Source organism: Myxocyprinus asiaticus, chromosome 20 (genome assembly GCF_019703515.2).
Source record: "Myxocyprinus asiaticus isolate MX2 ecotype Aquarium Trade chromosome 20, UBuf_Myxa_2, whole genome shotgun sequence".
Lineage (NCBI taxonomy): Eukaryota > Metazoa > Chordata > Actinopteri > Cypriniformes > Catostomidae > Myxocyprinus > Myxocyprinus asiaticus.
Window position 1 is genome coordinate 9,282,356 of NC_059363.1, and position 21,112 is coordinate 9,303,467.

Consider the following 21,112-nt stretch of genomic DNA (forward strand, 5'->3'; position numbering starts at 1 on the left):
AAGGAAGTGTTGATTTTATGGTTAAAATGTAATTGCCATCAGTTGTAATGAAGTCGAGGAAAAGTGCAAATTTGATCAATAACACAATACACTCAATGCCTTTCTGAAACTGATACTTCTACAATGTGTAAAGGTATTGAGCAAGTTATCATATACAGAACTAACTTTACTTTTCTTAACCATTTTTGCAGCTGATTTAACGAGCTGGTAATTGTTTTTAGAAACATGTTATACTGTATTAACATATACTTTTGTCTTCATTTTGAACAGTATTTCTATTGTTTTATCATTTAAAAACCTAGCAAACTTCTTTTTGTTAAATATTTTGCTTAAAAAGTGTGCTTGAGCTATGTTTATTTAAAATAAATGTCACTTGGTTTGACATATTGTTATCTAATGCAATGATATTCATACATTTTTAAGTGTCCAAATACTTTTTGTGGCCACTGTAGCACAAGGTTCCTGCAAATTGATAAAGGTGTACAAAACTTTACCTTGCTTCGCCTCCAGGTGGCGATATTTCACAAAACATTTGCTAACTCCTTTGAGTTTACCAGTATTATGAAATCTCATGTGCACCCTTATGTAATTATTTCACGTATGATTAAACCTTAAAAAGGAAGTTATATCTAACTGTAGTTATATCTATAACTATAAGTTATATCTCTGTTTTTGTGTTGGCTACATGCTACAGCCTAGATGCCTCTTGTGTTAAATATAGTCCAGATTATTTATAGATAGGATCCCATATTTTATTGATCAGAATTTACTCTTTAAAAGCTCAGGAGACTTAATGGAGTAATCTATTATGTTTCGAATATCAGTTTTGTCTCCAAAGTGTCTCTTAACATTTCTTAGAAGAAATATAGATAGACACAATAGAGGGAGTTGAGTGTTGACTGTAAAAGGAGCTATAAAATGAATGTGGATAGCATAATTTGGTCTTTTGAAGAATTAGATGAGCAATGATTATTAGGGTTGCCATGATAACAACATTTCAGTAGTTACTTGTGATACCAGTAAAAGTAAAAAATAAAATAAAATAAAATATATATTTTTTAGCCTATTTAAAAAAATAATAATGATAATAATATATATATATATATATATATATATATATATATATATATATATATATATATATTTATCAATGTAAATAATAAAATAAAATGAAATATGAAAACATTGATAAACTTTTATTCAATTTAAAATCACTCTTGCTTGTGAGCTATTGCTTAAACATTATAATAATAATTATTATTGTGAATATACATTTTAGTGAATATTACATTTTACCACAGTTTTAACTGTAACGGGGTAAACGGGAAGGGAAGAGGCGAGAACTGGCTTGACAGTATAAATAATCATTTAATGATTAACTTAAAGAAAAATACATACAACACAAATGCATACAGGGCAGCTGCCTGTAGCTCTCTCTCTCCCGAACTGCCGCATTCGGCCACCTTTATCCCTCTCGGGCATGTGTCATCACGGCCCGGTCCCGCCCTCCTCCTTGTCACATTAACCTTTCTGTCGCAAGCTGAATTGAGATTTTATTTTGACATGGAGGCTTTTTAGTTTGTATGTGTTATTCATTGTAGCTTCACACCTCCGGATAAGCAGTTGTTTAAATGGCCCTGTGTGATTATTGTAGCACAAAATGCTGCGATTTTATTACACTGCCTGTCCAAAAAAAAAAAAAAAAAAAGTTGCATACTCTCATATTTCCTTGGACCACCTTTAGCTTTGATTATGGCGCACATTCGTTGTGGCATTGTTTATACAAACTTATTTAACATCACAACATTTATTTCCATCCAGAAGCAACACCAGATCATAACACTGCCTCCAGAGGCTTGTACAGTGGGCACTATGCATGAAGGGTGCATCGCTTCATGCGCTTCCCTTCTTACCCTGACGTGCCCATTGCTTTGGAATAGGGTAAATCTGGACTCATCAGACCACATTACCTTTTCCATTGCTCCACAGTCCAATCTTTATGCTCCCTAGCAAATTGAAGTATTTTTTCCCCCGATTAGCCTCACTAACAAGTGGCTTTCTTGTATCTACACAGCTGTTTATTCCCAATTCTGTTGCATTGTGCACGTGGAAATGCTCTTACTTTCACTATCAAACACAGCCGTGATGATGTGACTTCAAGCGTTTTGGTGATCTCCGATCACAATCATTCAAGATTTTTTTCCGACCACATTTCTTTCGTGAAGCTGACGATTCACCACTATCCTTCCAGGTTTTAATAATGCGTTGGACAGTTCTTAACCCAATTCCAGTGATTTCAGCAATCTCCTTAGTTGTTTTCTTAGCCTGATGCAGGTCAATAATTTGCCCTTTCTGAAACACAGTAACATCTTTTCCTTGACCACAGGATACGTCTTCCGACATGATTGTTTAAGAAATGAGAAGCTACACACTGCATTAGTTAGGGTTAAAATAATTGTTGCCAGTTGCAACATATTAATCACTGTAGTAATGATCCAATCATAGGCTCTTAAATAACTCCTTATTTAAATCCAAATGGCGACTTTTTTTGGCAACATGTATATAGGCAGTGTATATAAACACAGTCTGAAGGAACTACGCACTTCACACTGAATTTGCACTCTGTTCTGTCATCTTGCATTGCAGAGCGCGTGATGCTCTTAATAAGGTAGCAGCTTCACACATTCACTGTAAAGTGTGCAGCACATGCAGTATATTTTGCAGTTTATCAGTCACACTAGGACCTATCACGATTGTAATTAAATTAATCGTGCATTAATTATTTCCTAGATATGTCAGATTTGCGAGTGAGCATTTGAAAACCGTGGTGTGTCAGTCAGACAGCACAGGTATCAAAATGAGTTATGCTTGGTCTTACCAGTACTGCATAAACTGGTTTCGTGACATCTTTATCGTGACGAATTACCAATACTTTTGACATCCCTAATATTTATATTATAAGGTTATATATTGAGTTTATATTGAAATTTAGATTTGTAGACTTTGGAAAATCTCCATTTCTGTCTAGGAGAATTAAAGATTTATTATATGATACTAATCTGATATGTTAAAGAAATCTAATTTGTGAATTTTCTTTCCACCACTAAAGTGATGACAACTTACATTGTTATTTTTCAGTATGTGTATTTCCCTTCTGGCAACGTCCCTGTTACAGAACATTAACAATGCAAAAATACTGCATGTTTACACAAGATATTTGCTTACATAACCTATGAAAACATGCTGACATTTGCCGAGGGCCAGAACTCCCTTAAGACTAGAGACAGTGGTTTTGATCATTTGCCTTTTGTGAGTTTTGTGAATGCATCCAGCATGCAAAACATGGGATACTACACACCACGAGGACCATAATGTCTGGTTCCTGGTAGAGGACTCCCGGACATATGTCTAATTAACAGTATGTAAGCTACATATGCTGTCGAGAAAAGGCTGCTCTTTAATTCCATAAAGCCCTCAGCGATTGACCCTGTGATGTGACAATGCACTGGATGTACTTGTTTATGTATTAATCACATGAGAAGGTCTGACCCTTTAATCAGACCGTATAAATAGCAGAAATGTTTTTCCACTCTCTTCATCCAAGTTGTCTCTTTGCCAGGCTTAAAATATCACACAGTCAGATGAACATAGCATATGTGTAGTCTGAGTTATAACGCATTTGGATTTTTTAAACACTTATTATTTGAGACACCTGTGATGCTATTATCTGCAAATATCTTTACAACTTCATTTGATGTCAATTAGGTAATGTTAATGCAAATAGATGCATGTAGCCATCACAGTGTATGCGAATTTTATTATTAAAGTTAACAAGAAATAAAAATGTACCCTATTTACTTACATGTAAGTTGGTAATCTAATTACTTTCTCACCTATTTACTTAGTACACATTCATGGCTTTATTGTGCTAATATAATGCTATGATAATGTTCTTAAAAAAAATTAATAAATTAAATAATTGATAAATAAAGTGAAACATGTTTCATAACGAGAGTAGTTCTCTATTGACTGAAAACACATTCAGGTCTGGCTACATTGTGTCTTGAAACTGCTCTTTCCCAATCCAATGAATTCCCATAAATTAATTCCAAAATAAATGGACAAAATCAAGTCCCATCCAATATTTCTAATTTTTCTTTGAATATCCTGTTTCACTCAGAAAAAAAACGTGCATTATAAAAATAAAATGGGTTGCAAATGGCGTTTCATGTTGTCTTTAACATGCCTGCAAGTTCCAGTGTTGGGTGTAATCTGATTACAAAGCAGTACATTTCTGTAATCGAATTACTTTTAACTAAAACAGTAGTGTAACGTATCACATTTAATATTGTTGTAATCAGATTACAATTACTGATGTCAAATTAATTACTCAGATTACACATATTTCTCAAATAATATTATTTATTTAGAAAACATTTTAGAAAATGAATCATTTAAATATGAACATCTGTTCATATTATGCTGTACACTTAACTTTCTTTTCTAAGAACATAGCTTAAAAGTAATGTAATTAGTAACATGTTTACTTTAAAAAGTAATATCGGGTAATCTGATTACAATGTTATAGATGTAATTAGTAATTTGTAGCAGATTACTTTGTTTGGATTAATTTACCCAACACTGGTAAATTTTAATTTCTTAAGCGATTGTTACTGTTTGTCTGGCTGACAAACAACTTGTTACAGCACATTGCAGATTTCTACATCAGTCAAGCTGATACAAAATCTGATCTACTAGAAAAACAACAGATGTACACAATGATCATAAGGTGGAATGGTTTGTGTACCGCCTCCTCTCACCAATCCAAGACAGGATGACGACAGTCTGAGTCTCAATGGATTAATAATCTGTATTTACTCAGAGCCAAGGCCAGTCCCTACAGCATAACATGCATTCCAAACTGTTTGACAGGGCCGTCACATAAACTCATGGGGCCAGGACAATATTTGAATTGCCTGCCACCTCTACCCCAAACCCAATGAGTAGGCTATTCCTGAGAGGACCTTAATGGGCCCCTCTCGTTACAGGGTCTTTCCCTATAGTAGATAGGAGCTGTACTTGTACTGTATGCCTATTACCTACATACTGTAGAAAATAGCTGCCTGGGGGTGTTACCGTGAACTGACTTGCCTTACAGGGGCTTTGAGGCACATGTGAGATCTAAGTGTGATTTAAAGAAAATTTTGTCATCCTTCTGTAAATGTTTGCAAGTCTATGAAAATCCCTAACACCTGCTTTAACACGTAAGAGTGGGAGTGTTCACAGGGCTTTGGGTTTGCATGTGCGTGGAGCATGCTGCGGTGAAAGTTTGTTTAGGGGGTTCTCCCAGGGTCAGCCCACCACAAACACGCAAAGACTGCTGTGCAAGTTTTATTTCGAGTGCAAAGGATTTGTGGGAACAAAGGAAGTTTATTCTGGGAGACCCTCATTGACAATGGCCAGTAGTGGTCTAAGAAAATCCCTAGTATTATTATGACAGACACAGTTCCTTGATGCACATGGCATTCAAATTGTTGACATTTGCTTTATAATTTAACATGCATTGTAAAAAGTAGTAACATGCAATTGTTTCCCACACTTTGCACAGACTTCAACACAAAAAACTGTTCAAATGCATTATGCAACAACAGCCAATGGCTACAGAGAAAGAAAATTGGACAACAGAAGAAACTGTATTTCCTGAAATATGATTTCATTTTGATTCTATAAATATTCCCATATAAGGCTGGATGTGAATGTGAGTATAAAAATAGTTCAAGGCATTCCACACAGCCTATTGCTCCAAATCCCACTAGAGTGTTTTTTTCATTTACAGAGCTGGGGAAAAGCAGTTGATGTGTTAATCTGTATGGTTGGATCCGAATGTTTCTCAAACTCCTGTTAATACTGCAAAATAAAGGTAGATCACTTCTGCATGTACATCATAGCCGTATCTAATACCAATTTCAACCTTTGTATAATTAATATCTAGTGCCACCACAGGAAGAAGGTCTAAAACATGGATTGTCCCCTTTAACAAATATATCAAACGGTTTCCCAACTGGTGGTTTGCAACCCAAAAATGGCTTGCAGGTCTGTTTTCATAGGGTTGTGACAGCTGGGAAAAAGTAACGCTAAATGCAAATAATTAAATGCAACTCATTTTAATAACCATATTTTTGTTGTTATATTATTGTGCATCCATGAACAATAACTATGCAGGGTAAAACATTTGACCCAGACATACATGGTTTATGTCAGCAAAATTGGTTTTATGCAGTGAATGTTTTGGCTGCCGAAAACATGAAAGGAAAATTCAAATCGAAATTCAACAATATCAAAACATTGTTCTGTTGGTTTGAATGTCCTGGCCAACCTGAAACAGCAACATTGCCTAAACCAACGATGGGTTTGGGGCTGTTTTCTGAACAATGGTAGATGGGGGGAATATTCAGAAAACATTCAGTTCTGCTTGGTGCCACTAGTGGTGAGAAAATTACACATTTTTGATTGTTTTAAGTACAAAATCAAATTTGGTACTGTGTTGGTTTGCCACTTAATGTCCAATATAAAATGTGAGTTCAGTGTTCTCCAAAACAGATGAGGTTTTTAAGGTTAATGCTCTACTGAGTTTGAAGAAAAAAAACAAAACAAAACAAAAAAAACAGATGAAGTTTTTAAGGTCAATGCTTGATCATGTTTTAAATCAACAAAATGGACCATTCTACCTTAACCTTAAACCTAAACCTTACTGATGGTGTAAAAAAAGCAAATGTGAAATGAAAAACACAATCACTGTAGCAACCACATCTTTTTGCAGTGCTTCTATGACACTTTCAGCTCATGTATCGTCTTACGTGCTCTTTAAGACTCGTACCTCGGTTCTTTGCATCAAAAGTGCAACGCTCTATCAGTTGAGCTACTGCGCATCTTGATCACACTTGAACAAGCTTGTAAATGCAGTTGGTTATGTAAAGAAAATGTTCAAATGTATTGCCTTATAAGTCATACGTTATAGTATAAGTGTTTAGATGTCATAAGATAGAATTGTGTGAGAAACAGGGTGAAAATGAAGTGTTTATGAACTGATAATCTGCCATTTTTCGCATGATTTGTGTGAAAATGAATAAAAGGCATTGTTGTTGTAGCACCTCTAGTGTTCATTTCACTAGGAAACAACAGCGATACGTAGAATGAGACACCTAAAATCATTTTGCAAAAATGTAGGTGTAGTAAACAACTCCTCAAACAACCTGTTTAAATACCCAGAAGTTAATCAGGTGGCCACTTCTGCCATGCTGCATCAAATGGCACCTTTACAGACTGTCATTGTTATTTGTCAGACACGCAGGCCCCGCTCCTTATCCTGTGGAAAAGCTGCACCTTCCTTGACCTGACATTTCTGTTTGGAGCCATCCATCTATTAAAACCAAGAGGTGTTGACAGAGCGACCTGCTGGGTCCTCTTCCTCATCGCTGCCAAGTGACACAGTTTTTCTCTCTGCTGCGGAGATAAAACGCATGAAGCTTTGAAAATCGAGAACAAAAACAACAGATGAACGAATTACCACACAATCTCATGCCTATTTTGAGCCGTATGCCCTTCTCTAACAGCATGTTGCCATGTCCACTTATTATAAGTCAAGTCATATGTATTTGTATAGCGCTTTTCACAACACACATAATTTCAAAGCAGCTTTACAGAAAATTACGATGTAACAGAAAATGTTGCTTTTAAATTCCTCATTGTGCAGTTCAAATGAATGATGAGAATAAAAAAATAAAAAAACTGGGGGGTACAGTTAATAAATATATACATTGTTGTTGACTGTTTAACATTATTTACAAATAAAAATACAACTTGCTTTTGGCGCCTCTCTGTGGACATTTCACCCAGAAACTGGACCTCACATGTGCCCGTACATTCAACAACGCTTTCAGCTTTGGCCACTGGGGGCAGTGATTTGAAACTTCGTAAGCACAGACCAAATTTAACCTTCGCTAAAAATCCCGCTTAAAAGTATTTCCACACACTACTTCCATTGGAAAATAGCAAACGCGAGTCAGAGTAATGGCGGCAGGGCAACCGTTGCTAAGACAGGATTGGTCAGAAGCGCTTTTAAGGCAAGGCATAGCAAAGGGTCAGTTCAGCAGCAGAACTTTTGACCCACTGTTGGCAAATTCACAGTTCAACGTGTGCGCTTTATGACTGCTTCGTAAAACTCTTTCAGGCACATCACAACAACACACACAGTCTGCGCGGACCATGCCAATGACGAAATTTAAGTCACGCACACTGTACACGAGACATAGTGGCACATGGAAATTATACTACTATTTTAGCCTTATTTCATTGATTTAGACAGCCAATTGTATATGTGAAGTATTTTAATTATTTTTCTAAAAGGATATAAGAACTGAAAGTATTTTTCAGCAAGTTGCAGTTCAGCATTGTTATCTACAATTTAATGTCTTATTGTGATCTATAATCCACCCCTCCCCCAAGAAAAAAAAAAAAACTCACATCAGTAATTTTTGCTTATTTTTGTGAGGCATGTCACTTATTTTGGGTCTGTTTCATTATTTTCAGTTTGTTTTGTTTTAAGAGCTGGCAACCCTTTGTAAGGCCTCCGATCAATCCTTAAATTTAAAGTGAATGCTAATGCAAGTAAATCCGCAGAGAGTGACTGATAAATACTGTATTATAGGTGCGGAATCTACACCCCCCCCCCCCCCCAATAATCAAAACAAGCAAGTACAACCCCCCCAATATTTATACCATGATCAAAGGAAACATGTAAATGCTTCACACTGCAACCCCCCCAATGTTCAAGCCAAATCTACGCCCTTGGTTTCAGCCTTCGCGGTGCGTTATACAGGAGGGGATAAAAGCCAACCTCATCCTTAGCTTAATTCATCCATCTCCGATGACACACCATTGCACTGTCACCTGCTCGTTCATTACTGTACTTTTATTGTAAAGAGGCCTCAATGCTACCAGGGCTTATGCTGTGGAGTCGCACAGTTGTGCCCTCGCATAGCTAGTGAACAGCAGGAGACATGGAGGCGAGCCAAAGGCAGCAAAGTCAAGTCCAGGGAAAACACAACCAACATGAATTCCTCCACCCATCCTTGGCTGTTAGATAAGAGCGGCAAGCTTTTTTTAAATGTTTGTCCTGTGCTTTATTTAGGTCATCCAAAGCCTGTAAAGCTTCATGAAACAGAAAGGAGTCTCCACAATGCCCTACTGTTTATCTTTACAGAAACGTGTTGCTGCATCAAAAATCTGTGTTTAATACTTCCAGTTGCAAATGTTTAAATTATATTTGCTATAAAAATATGTATAATACTCTTAGCTGTTAATGCTTAATACGGTTTTGTAATAGGACACAAGTGAGCAGACAGTATGTATAAAAGGTCACATTTATTGGGAACAAACATTTACATAAAAGAACTCTGTTTTGCCTTTATACATTTGCATTTTATTAGAACATTTAAGTTCTTCTAACATTTATAACGTAGGCTATGTGTTCTATTAACATTTACATTGTTAAAGAAAACCAACAATCATGGTCTGTTTTTATTTTGATCATTTTCTGATATAAAGGAATATCTAATTATTATTCAATATATATATATATATATATATATATATATATATATATATATATATATATATATATATATATATATATATATATATATATATATATATATATCAAATTAATTATTAATTATGTAATTTATTTAAATAATTGATTCATTAATTATTGAGAATTTGGTGATGATTTCTCTCTTTGTGTATTCATTTATTATTTTTTCATGTAAACTTAAACTATTTATTTATTTACTTATTATGTTTGTATATGTATTAACTCTTGAATTAAGACAACCTATTGCTAGCCTTGGTTGGGGAAAAGTAATAAAAAAATAATTTGGTCACAAAACATATTGTTATGAAAACTGATAACTTATTTAATGCTGTGTTAGCATCATATGAACTTCACAGTCTTTAACTTGTTCTTATAACCTTTATAACATAGGCTATATGTTCTAACTACATTGTTAACGAAAACAAACAGTATCTTGGTATTATACTGTTTCGATTATTTTCTGATATGAAGACCACAAAATATGTATTGGTCTCTTATTTAATTTATGTATTATTTAAATTATCTAATGATTATTAAATGAGTATTAAACTTATTATTAAATGTTAAACAAATAAATAATTATATATTATTAATTAATTACATATCTAAATGATATTGATGATTTGGTGATGCCAACTTTTCTCTCTTTATTTTTTTATTTAATCTTAATCATATTTATTTATCGACTTATTGTATATGTATAAGTATTGACAATGGAATTAAGGCAAACTGTTGTTAGACTTGGGGAAATTAATACAAATATATTTTGGTCACATAATATATTCTTATGATAACTTGAATGCTGTGTGTTAGTGTAATATAGAAAGCACTTTAACTGATTTCACTTATAGCCTTCACTCAGTACATTAAAAATGAGTCACATTTTACGTTTTCATTTGTTTCAGTATACAAGATCTAACCATTTTTCTCAATCACTCCTCTCTATTTACTGTAAACTAGAGTTTGGAAGGATACTTGTCCACCATTAACTTCCTTCATCAGTTGTGTCATCAAAACAAACATTGGACAGAGGGGCTAGTACATACAGACCGGTTATGTATGGCACGTCCTCTGGTTTTAGGATGGGGATGTGTTGCTTTCATCTATCAAAAGGTTAGAAACGCAGAGCACATACCGCCCTTCTTTTCTTCTCTGTTTGTTTACTCCACCCCTTTCAGTTCATCCTATAAACTTTGTAACGTTTTCTGAGAGCCTCTGTGACATTCAGTAGTTTCCTGCTGGTTCACTCTTTGCCTTATATTTGAAAGGACTGCTTCCTTAGCTCTGGCTGCCTTTTTACAGGTAAGCAAAAAAAAAAAAATAATAATAATAATAAAAAAAAAAATAATCCTCCATTTACCAGCATTTTAATAGAATTATGAGTTACTTTATTTAAAATAAAAAATCTAAACATTGGCTTAGAATTAATGTTAACTGAATTTATTTTCAGATCTGTTTATTAATATATATTTTAGATGATTTCTGAATATTTTTTCTATTGCTAGTTTTTGCATGTGGTTTACATCAGAAAATAGAGGAAAGAATACAAAATACCACTCTAAAATAGTGGATACAGAGAGATGAACTGTCTAGCAAGGAAGCCACAAGCATATTTGCATCCTGCACTGAAGTACCACTTTCATAAAAATTTGTTTCCATGCAAATCATTAGAATGAAAGCAAACCTGTGGCTGGGCAAAGTCTAATGAAATAATTTTGCAGAATTATCATGTAATAAGGTACAAAGTCTTTTGAAGTTAAATAAAAGGCAAATCTAGTTGCCTTTTATCCAACTTCAAAACAGTCTGATCACAGATGCTAGTTTTTTGCTTTACAGCTAAACAGTTACAATTGTCATTAGATCACAGTACTGAAATGCAATGCATGCCCTGATAAATACTGGCTTTATTTTAGTCTTTAAATGGAGAACAAGTGCATAGTCTTGACACGCTATTTTTAATTTTGCCATTTTAGCTGATGCTTGCACTGTATATCCAATCTGTTTGTTAACAGTTGGTTAAAAGTTATTGGGGGAAAAAATGGCAAGAAATGTTCATTTCTGAAAAAGCATGATCTAGAATAATTTGTTTGCAGATGCCATTTTCAAGCATGAATGAAGTGTCCGAAAGGTCCAAATACATTTGGGGACACTGTAGTGAAAACTAACTTCCTAACTGCCTTGTCTCCTTGATGGTCATTTAACTTTTTTTATAGGAATGTGGTTCCTATAACAACAAACAATGTTGATATAACATGTCCTTCGTGGAATATAGTCAATCCATATCAGCTTCGGTAAAAGTGGGTTAAGCATTGCAAAGAAACTATTGCAACAATCAATAGTTGACTGCAGCATAAAAAAGTGTGTCGACATTTGGAATGACTCGACTGACTACAAATTATAAACTTTTTGGGCAAATAGGACGCCCAGAGCACATTCAGTCTGGAATTATTGAGCACACAATCTGAAGACAGCTGATAAGAGAATAGTGTTAGTTGTTAGACAAGTGGCTGTCGTTCCTGAATACATGTCATTCACAGCTTTTAACAAGAGTGCCCTAGAGAGGGTGAAAGTATGGCAGCAAATACTCTTATAACTTTGAGTGCTGCTACACGGTGTTCTTCCTAATGGGATCACTTTAGCAAATATGCAATCTAAAAATATTCACGACAAATGCTTGGTATGAATATTGAAATAGTGTGATTGTACAGTTACAATCTTTGTACTTAATTTTAGTGCATAATTCTCAATATATTTACAGTTCTAAATGGTGTTTATGTGGTAGCATTGGTATTTTGGGTTGAGAGTTGAAACTACAGCCTTTGGTATTCTTCCTCAGATGAAAGTTGAATAGACATTTCATTTCTCATTAAAATCAATTGGAATTTTTTGGATTTGTTTCTATACCCTTCACAAACCTGTTGAAGTCATGCAGAAGCCTATTCAGTCCCACCAAAAAATCCTGTCCCACCTCAGAACCCACTGTGATTTTACTGACAAGAAGTTGTTTTGTCCATGAAGAATTGAACTACTAAATGTGGAAAAAACTTCTGAATTCAAAATTAAATTATATAATTGTTTATTACGTATCTAAAAATATAAAATTGTATAAATAGCTTCAATTCAGTTTGCTACATTTTGTTAGTAGCTTGTAATGTAGCTAACTAACTTTTGTTTTTTTTAAAGAGTAGCTTCATTGTAGTTGGAGTATTGTAACATGGGAAGCTACAGTTGCAAAAAAACAATTTGAGACTTGTATCATCAGCCTTATATAAAATCACCTTTCTCTTGTTTCCCATGAAGCACCACTGCAACGCAACAGCATCCTCACCTCCTGAAATCTATTCCTGTTGCTGCCATTAGCCTGCAGTCTTCACTTCCAACCCACAAAAGCCATCAGGATGGAGAGGGTGCAGCACATGACGCGGTCAGCGATTCGGAGGGCATCCAACATCGAAGTGAACCCGCAGACCAAGCGCAACTTACAAGATCTTATCATCAACTTCTCCCTCATCCTCATCTGCCTCCTGCTCATCTACATAATCGTCTTGCTCATGTGACACCAAAAGAAGACAAACGGCCAATCAGAAGATGAGTTGTGCAATATCTTAGACAATTTGAGGGAATTGGAGGTCCTACTGATGATGCAGCACATGTCAATTTCCTGAAATGATGCAAGGTTTAGAATGATGGCACTGACCTTTCTCCATTTATGTTTCTTGTGTTCTTCCTACAACAAAAAGCATGTTTTGCCTGTGAATGGCAAAGAGTGTACATTTAATTTTGTTATTTTAAATGTACCTATGTTATAACATTTTAAAAGTAGAAAGTAGACCTCGCCAAACTGCACCACTACCATCACCAAATGAAGTTGCAAAACTAATGACTGTTTTCAAACAGGTTTTCCAAACACTCCACTTATATGCTCTTGGTTGGACAAACAGACAGTTCTGCCCCAAACGTATGCCACTGGTCGAGCCAATGTTTTAAAAGCGCCACAAAGCCAGTGTTTACACTTTTCAGGGGAATCGACATACAAATGGCTTACTTATCTTTACATTTATCTGGGGCAGAAGGAAGTTTCAACAATAAAAAATACACATTCACAGCCATCTGAATTGTGAACATCTGTGCTTTGGCAGTGTGGTTTGTATTTTTACAGTGATTCCAAAAATCAAGGTCATTCAAAATGCTAACTGTAGATGAAAAAGCTTTAAGTCTGACTTATGCATAAAATATCAACTGAGTTTCAGAGGTATAAGCAATAAAACCACTGACTACCATCCCATGCGAAGAATTAATATACAAAAGGCTGTAATTATGAGCCCAAAGGCAGACTATAAATCATGCATGGAGAACTGCAACTCTTGTAAATGCTAAGTCTATCATGTCCATTTATTTCTTTTATTTTTTTATTATTGTATTGAAATGCAAAATTGATAGTTCAGTCCCAGAAATCATATATCATTCACAAGGAAAAAGAGCATGCTGGAACTGAGGTAAATTAGTAGATACTATTGACATTGTTTCACATATTATCTGAGAGCCAAAATGGAAAATATGAGGATATTTTTAAATGTGGATAACCAATAAAGGGAATGTTTGTTTTATACATTATGTGCTGACTGACTAAATGTTTTAAACAAACGTAGCTAGAATACAAACCATGTGCAGATCCCATTCAAGTAAAAGTAAGTACTTAAAGGTGAAGTTCTTATTCAAATCTGGTTCAACCTTTAAGAAATACTGGAAACGAATGCTTTACAATAAGGTTCCATTCATTAACATTAGTAAATGTATTAGGTATCATGAACAAACAATGAACAACATGTTTTTTACAGCATTTGTTTATCTTTGTTAATGTTAGTTAATAAAAATACAACTGTTCATTGTTAGTTCATAGTGCATTAACTAATGCTACCTAATACAACTTTTGATTTTAAAAATGTATTAGTATACGTTGAAATAACATGAACCAAGATTGATAAGTGCTGTAAAAGTATTGTTCATTGTTAGGTCATGTTAACTAATGTAAAGCATTACCAATGCTTTTTTTTTTTTTTTTTCAAAACTTACAGCACAACCCAGTGTAGTCTGATTCCTGTTTGAGTGACTCTTATGAGTAGATTCTTTTAAATCTATGCTTAAAAACATACCGTGCTTCCTACCAAACAAATGACTCTTATCAGCCGGTTCTAAAATACTGCATGAAACATACAGCACCACCCAGTTTAGTCCGATTCCTGATCAAATGATTCTTAGGAGTCGATTCTTTCGAATCTACACTGGAAAATATACAGCACTTCCTACCGTACAAATTACTCTTATCATCCAGTTCTTTTGTGAATGAATAACTTATCCACAAGTCATTTATTTTGTCATGTCTGACAGCAAATGAACCAAGAACTGTGACTGTTGCGTATGTAAGGCTTGTGAGAATTAAAGCAGACTAATTACTGCATGGTTGTTGATATGACATTTGTAGTTTAAAATACACTTTATAAGTTTGCTTTAATTAGTGGTATTTAAAAAATAAAAAATTTGATTAAAAAGTCTGTGTAAACAAACCATTTGCAAGAATCTTTTCTGTTAAAATATAAAATGATCTCATCATTTGGTTAGGCTGCTGAGGGCAGTAAATCCAATAAGAACTGCATTTCTTATTTCCAACATAAGATTATATATATATATACACTACCGGTCAAAAGTTTTGAAACACTTACTCATTCTTTATTATAATTTTTTTTCACATTTTAGAATAATAGTAAAGTCATTAAAACTATGGAATAACATAAATGGAACTATGGGAATTATGTTGTGACTAAACAAAATCCAAAATAAATCAAAACTGTGTTATATTTTAGCATCTTCATAGTAGTCACCCTTTGCCTAGAATTTGCAGACATGTACTCTTGACATTTTCTCAACCAACTTCTTGAGGTATCACCCTGGGATGCTTTTTAAACAGTGTTGAAGGAGTTCCCATCTATGTTGGGCACTTATTGGCTGCTTTTCTTTATTATTTGGTCCAAGTCATCAATTTCAAAAACTTTTTTTTCTTTTTATTAAATTTTAGTTTTATAATGAAATAAATTAATATGTTGGCACAATTATATTTTTGTCTACAAAACTAATTTCAAACATTTAAACATATGCCTTCAGATCAAAAGATTTTTAAGATCATGAGAAACATTTCAGTCAAGTGTTTCAAAACTTTTGACCGGTAGTGTGTGTATATATATATATATATATAAAAGTTTGGAATAATGTACAGATTTTGCTCTTATGGAAAGAAATTGGTACTGTTATTCACCAAAGTGGCATTCAACTGATCACAATGCATAGTCAGGAGACTCAGGACATTAATAACATGAAAAATTACTATTACAATTTGAAAAAAATGTTCAGAACTTCTTAAACTACTTTAAAAAATCCTCCACGTGCAGCAATGACAGCTTTGCAGATCCTTGGCATTCTAGCTGTCAGTTTGTCCAGATACTCAGGTGACATTTCACCCCACACTTCCTGTATTGTCGGGCACTTCTCACACACCTTACAGTCTAGCTGATCCCACAAAAGCTCAATGGGGTTAAGATCCATAACACTCTTTTCCAATTATCTGTTGTCCAATGTCTGTGCTTCTTTGCCCACTCTAACCTTTTCTTTTTGTTTTTCTGTTTCAAAAGTGGCTTTTTCTTTGCAAATCTTCCCATAAGGCCTGCACCCCTGAATCTTCTCTTTACTGTTGTACATGAAACTGGTGTTGAGCGGGTAGAATTCAATGAAGCTGTCAGCTGAGAACATGTGAGGTGTCTATTTCTCAAACTAGAGGCTCTGATGTACTTATCCTCTTGTTTAGTTGTACATCTGGGCCTTCCACATCTCTTTCTGTCCTTGTTAGAACCAGTTGAAGACTGTAGTGTACACCTTTGTATGAAATATTCAGTTTATTGTCAATTTCAAGCATTGAATAACCTTCATTCCTCAAAATAATGATTGACTGACGAGTTTCTAGAGAAAGCTGTTTCTTTTTTGCCATATTTGACCTAATATTGACCTTAAGACATGCCAGTCTACTGCATACTGTGGCAACTCAAAAACAAACACAAAGACAATCTTAAGCTTCATTTAACTAATCAAATAGCTTTCAACTGTGTTTGATATAATGGCAAGTGATTTTCTAGTACCAAATTAGCAATTTAGCATGATTACTCAAGGATAAGGTGTTGGAGTGATGGCTGCTGGAAATGGGGCCTGTCTAGATTTGATCAAAAATGACTTTTTTCAAATAGTGATGGTGCTGTTTTTTACATCAGTAATGTCCTGACTATAGTTTGTGATCAGCTGAATGCCACTTTGGTGAAATAAAATACCAATTTCCTTCTGAAACAGCAAAATCTGTACATTATTCCAAACTTTTGGCCGCCATTGACAAACCATACAGTATAAATATATATATATATATATATATATATATATATATATATATATATATATATTAAAAGTACTTAAAGATTCGGTAATGAAATTGTTAAGAAAATCGTTAAAAGGCATTTAATTGCAACCGGAATCATTAAATTCCTTACAATTTCCATCCCTAGTTTTCAAGCAAGAATACCAAACACTCCCCCATCTTTCATTGGTCAGTCAAACAAACAGTCTTGCCCCAAACTCATGCCATTGGTTGTGCCAATGTTGCTGTGCCGGGCTGCTAAGGATACTCAAACAAACATAGCAATGTTTTAATAGCGCCACAGAGTTTCAGGGGACTCAACCTACGAATGCCTTAATTGTATATTAAGTTGGGATAGAAGAAAGTATTTTAACATTAAAAAATTACACATTTCACCTTTGAAGTGTAAAAAGCACTTAAAAGACAAACAGTCCTTTTACTATACTAGTAGTAAACATATATAACTAAGAAACTAACATTTAATTATTTGTTTGCAGTTGATGTTGTATCGCTTGTAACAAGACAGTAAAATACAAGTATATATTTAAGTGTTTGTGCAATTTATTTTCAAAACTGCCAAGACAAAAGACATATCTATAGTATATGAAATGAATGTGCATCTCATTTTATATTGAATAAATGCTTATATCAAAAGGGAAAATAAAAATCACAGTGAGATATATCAAAGACAGACGAATGGACTATTGAAAACTGCAGTTTCACATGCTCTTCAGTTGAGTGTCTTGAAAAATTTAAAAGGAGAAGTACTGTGAAAATAGCTCTTGTGGTTGCTGTTCTTTTGGTGCTACAGTTGAATCCTCAGTCTCACGAGGGCTGCACAGAACACACAAAAGTCAAACACAAGCAGTTACACAGCAACAACTTCAAAGGACAGTGAATTTGTACTTCTTAAACACTTTATTACATGGTGATCCTATTTAAAGATGTATATTTAATACGTATTTGAATACTTAAGCCACACTTAAAAGTGTATGAATTTCATTTCATTCAGTGTATTTCTATTATTTACCCATTGTAGTAATTATTACAGTCAAGTATACTTTTAGCCTTTTGGTGACTGCAAAAATGTTACATCATCAACTAATGTGGCAGTAAAGCTGTGCAGTAAAGCTGTCCTTCATATAAATCAGAGGCACCAAGCTGCTGTGATGACCTTCTTTGGGGATAGTAGTGTGTTTGCTTTAAATGATAAATAAAATATGCCGGACTACCAGAGCTGTCTAATATTATCTCCCAACTCAAAACATTGTGCAAGACTGTTGCCATGTACAGCAAGTTCTTATTAGAAAGGATATTTGGAGGGGGCCTGGGTACCTCAGCGAGTACTGACGCTGACTACCACCCCTGGAGTCACAAGTTCGAATCCAGGGTGTGCTGAGTGTCTCTAGCCAGGTGTCCTAAGCAACCAAATTGGCCCGGTTGCTAAGGAGAGTAGAGTCACATGGGGTAACCTCCTCGTGGTCGCGATTAGTGGTTCTCGCTCTCAATGGGGCACATGGTAAGTTGTGCGTGGATCGCGGAGAGTAGCATGAGCCTCCACATGCTGGGAGTCTCCGCGGTGTCATGCACAATGAGCCGTGTGATAAGATGTGCGGATTGACGGTCTCAGAAGCGGAGGCAACTGAGACATGTCCTCCACCACCCGGATTGAGTTGAGTAACACCACGAGGACCTACTAAGTAGTGGGAATTGGGCATTCCAAATTGGGAGAAAAGGGGATAAAAAAAAAATTAAAAAGGAAAAAAGGAAAGGATATTTGGAATTCCAGGAATAAGCTGCACATCATTTGAATAGCTCATTTTAAAACCACAAAAATGCATGAAACGTGAAGGACGAAAAATGGTGTGACAAGGAGGAGAGCGTGGCCGGGCCGTGATGGTGCACGGCCGGCGCTGAATCAGCTGATCAGAGGGAGAGCGAGATAAAGGGGAGCTGGAGGTGCCAGTTTGAGAGAAAGATGGTTCCTGCCTCTTCCTTGCCCAACCTTTACCTGTTACAGCGGTGCCGAAACCCGGGAGGAAGGAGGGATTCGCTGTCGCGGAGTCCTCGCCGCTGCCATCCGCCAGGGGAGCAGCCGCCTGCCTGGGGATGGAGGGGTCGCTGCTGGACGCCGAGAGCCAGAAGAACCGCTGCCATCTGCCGAAGAATGGCAGGAGTGGTTCCGTCCACCAGGGGCCAGAGGACTCGCTGCCGGGGGAGGAGCGAGCTGGCGTCGAGGACCGGGCGACAGCACGTCCTCCGGCATTGAATCCCTCCTCCCTCCCAGGTTTTGGCACCACTGTAACAGGTAAAGGTCGGGCAAGGAGGAGGTGGGAACTGGCTGAAAAGTAAACATAAAGTTTTAATGTCAAACTTAACTTAAAACAAACATAAACACACACAGACACACATGCAACGTGTGCATCTCTCTCTCTCTCTCTCTCTCTCTCTCTCTCTCTCGTACTGGCGCCCGGCTCCCGTTTGCGGACCAGCCACGCCCTCCTCCTCGTCACAAATGGCTAATCTGCGGGGCCATGAAGGCATTGCTACTGTATGTGTGATGACATGAGATGAGATCAACCACATGCTCACTTTGGCATTCCAATGCCATTGTGTGATCACACACAGTTACATGACATTTAAGTCCTTTCATGAGCATCATCATCAGTACCATTGTGGTTTGTGATTCTTAGCCTACACAATTAGTACATTAAAACAGAATAATACAAACGATTTAAAGGAATAGTTGTGTATTCTGTCATTTTTTACTCAAATTAAATGTAACTTTGCCAGCAATACAAATCTTACAGTTCGTCATACTTTATCATGATATTTAATGAGAGCCGGCATGGGCAAATGAAATATGACAGATTGCCCCCTCTTTCTACCCTGCCCCACCCCACCCACCAGGGATGGGAGGGGCCCTTGTTCTCACAGCTATCCACGCCCAGTCGAGTTGCATTTTTCAAAACGGTTGTGAGGTGGACTTGAGCTGAAAGAGGGGTGTTTCGTGACACTTTAAGTTCACTGATAATCCAATGTGATCTCATGAATATTCTTAGATATTCGTATATAAAGTGTGGTTCTATCACACATACAATTTGTATGCAGACATGAAACATATAATACAGACCTACAAACTACAAACCTTTTGGGGTTCAAAGAATCAGAAGTGTCAGAAAAGTTGCGACAGCACACACACACAGATCAGAAAATGAGAAAGTTCATATATGCTGAGGTTTGATATTTAAATTCAGCCATACAAAAAGTTGAAATGATAATATTTTTATTAGACAAATCTTTGTCATTTATACATAGCAATGCCACTAAAAAGGTCTTTCTCTGACAAAGTTTCTCTTTGCTATGCAATGGGATTTTGTCTGAGTATTTAACTTGTTCATCTACAGCGGTCTCCTTATAAAGATAACAGGAATTTAAGTTCTGACCAGCCGTCAAAGGATTCATAAAGGTTTATACAACTCTAAAGCTCTCAATACGTAAAAATGCTTACGTATGTGTAAATATCACATACAAATATTTACGAATTCTCATAAGATCACCCTGGATAATCACTGACATCCTCAGCTGAAGGTTGCATTTTGCCCATGTTCGCATCCAGAATAAAAATGGTGTTTCATGTGTGGTTACTACCCATTGCCCTTTTGGAAACAGTGACGCTGACGTGTCATTTTTGAATCTGGATGCGGATTCGAGCTAATTGCAAGCTTCGCCGGTAAAGATTATCATTGAATGATGACTTAAATTACCGTATGTTCCTCACACAAACCTATCGTATACCTTTAGAAGAATTGGAATAATGTAAATGAACCATATTGACAACTTTTATGGTGTTTTTTGTCCTTTTTGGATCTTGATGTTGTTGTTTTATGGCAAGAGCTCTGTAAAGATTCTTGTTCCACTAAAAAAATAACAGCATACAAGTTTGGACCAACATGAAGATGATTAAATAATGACAGAATTTATAACTCCTAACCCAAGAATATTTTTGG

At 35.7% G+C, this 21,112-nt stretch overlaps 3 protein-coding genes across 5 annotated transcripts in view; 1 reads left to right on the forward strand and 2 right to left on the reverse strand.

Moving 5' to 3' along the window:
* The window catches only part of ros1 (c-ros oncogene 1, receptor tyrosine kinase), a 31,061-nt gene extending 18,059 nt beyond the window's left edge, over positions 1–13,002 (reverse strand). Inside the window, exon 1 of the mRNA XM_051646565.1 lies at positions 12,931–13,002. Within this exon, the coding sequence (XP_051502525.1) occupies positions 12,931–12,948 (18 nt within the window). The 5' untranslated portion in view covers positions 12,949–13,002. The remainder of the gene's footprint in view (positions 1–12,930) is intronic.
* Positions 10,812–13,776, forward strand: LOC127411207 (cardiac phospholamban-like). The gene is made up of 2 exons (XM_051646602.1): positions 10,812–10,954; positions 12,953–13,776. The coding sequence occupies exon 2, from the start codon at positions 13,051–13,053 to the stop codon at positions 13,207–13,209; it is 159 nt and encodes a 52-aa protein (XP_051502562.1). The 5' UTR covers positions 10,812–10,954; positions 12,953–13,050; the 3' UTR covers positions 13,210–13,776.
* Positions 13,777–17,641: 3,865 nt separating this feature from the next.
* Positions 17,642–21,112, reverse strand: part of LOC127411183 (protein FAM184A-like) — a 40,988-nt gene continuing 37,517 nt past the window's right edge. For 2 of the 3 annotated variants that reach the window (XM_051646568.1, XM_051646569.1), the window contains one exon: positions 17,642–17,936. In XM_051646568.1, the coding sequence (XP_051502528.1) occupies positions 17,855–17,936 (82 nt within the window). In that variant the 3' untranslated portion in view covers positions 17,642–17,854. Of the gene's footprint in view, positions 19,444–21,112 lie in introns of all 3 variants that reach the window. The other variant, XM_051646567.1, reaches the window with a different exon arrangement.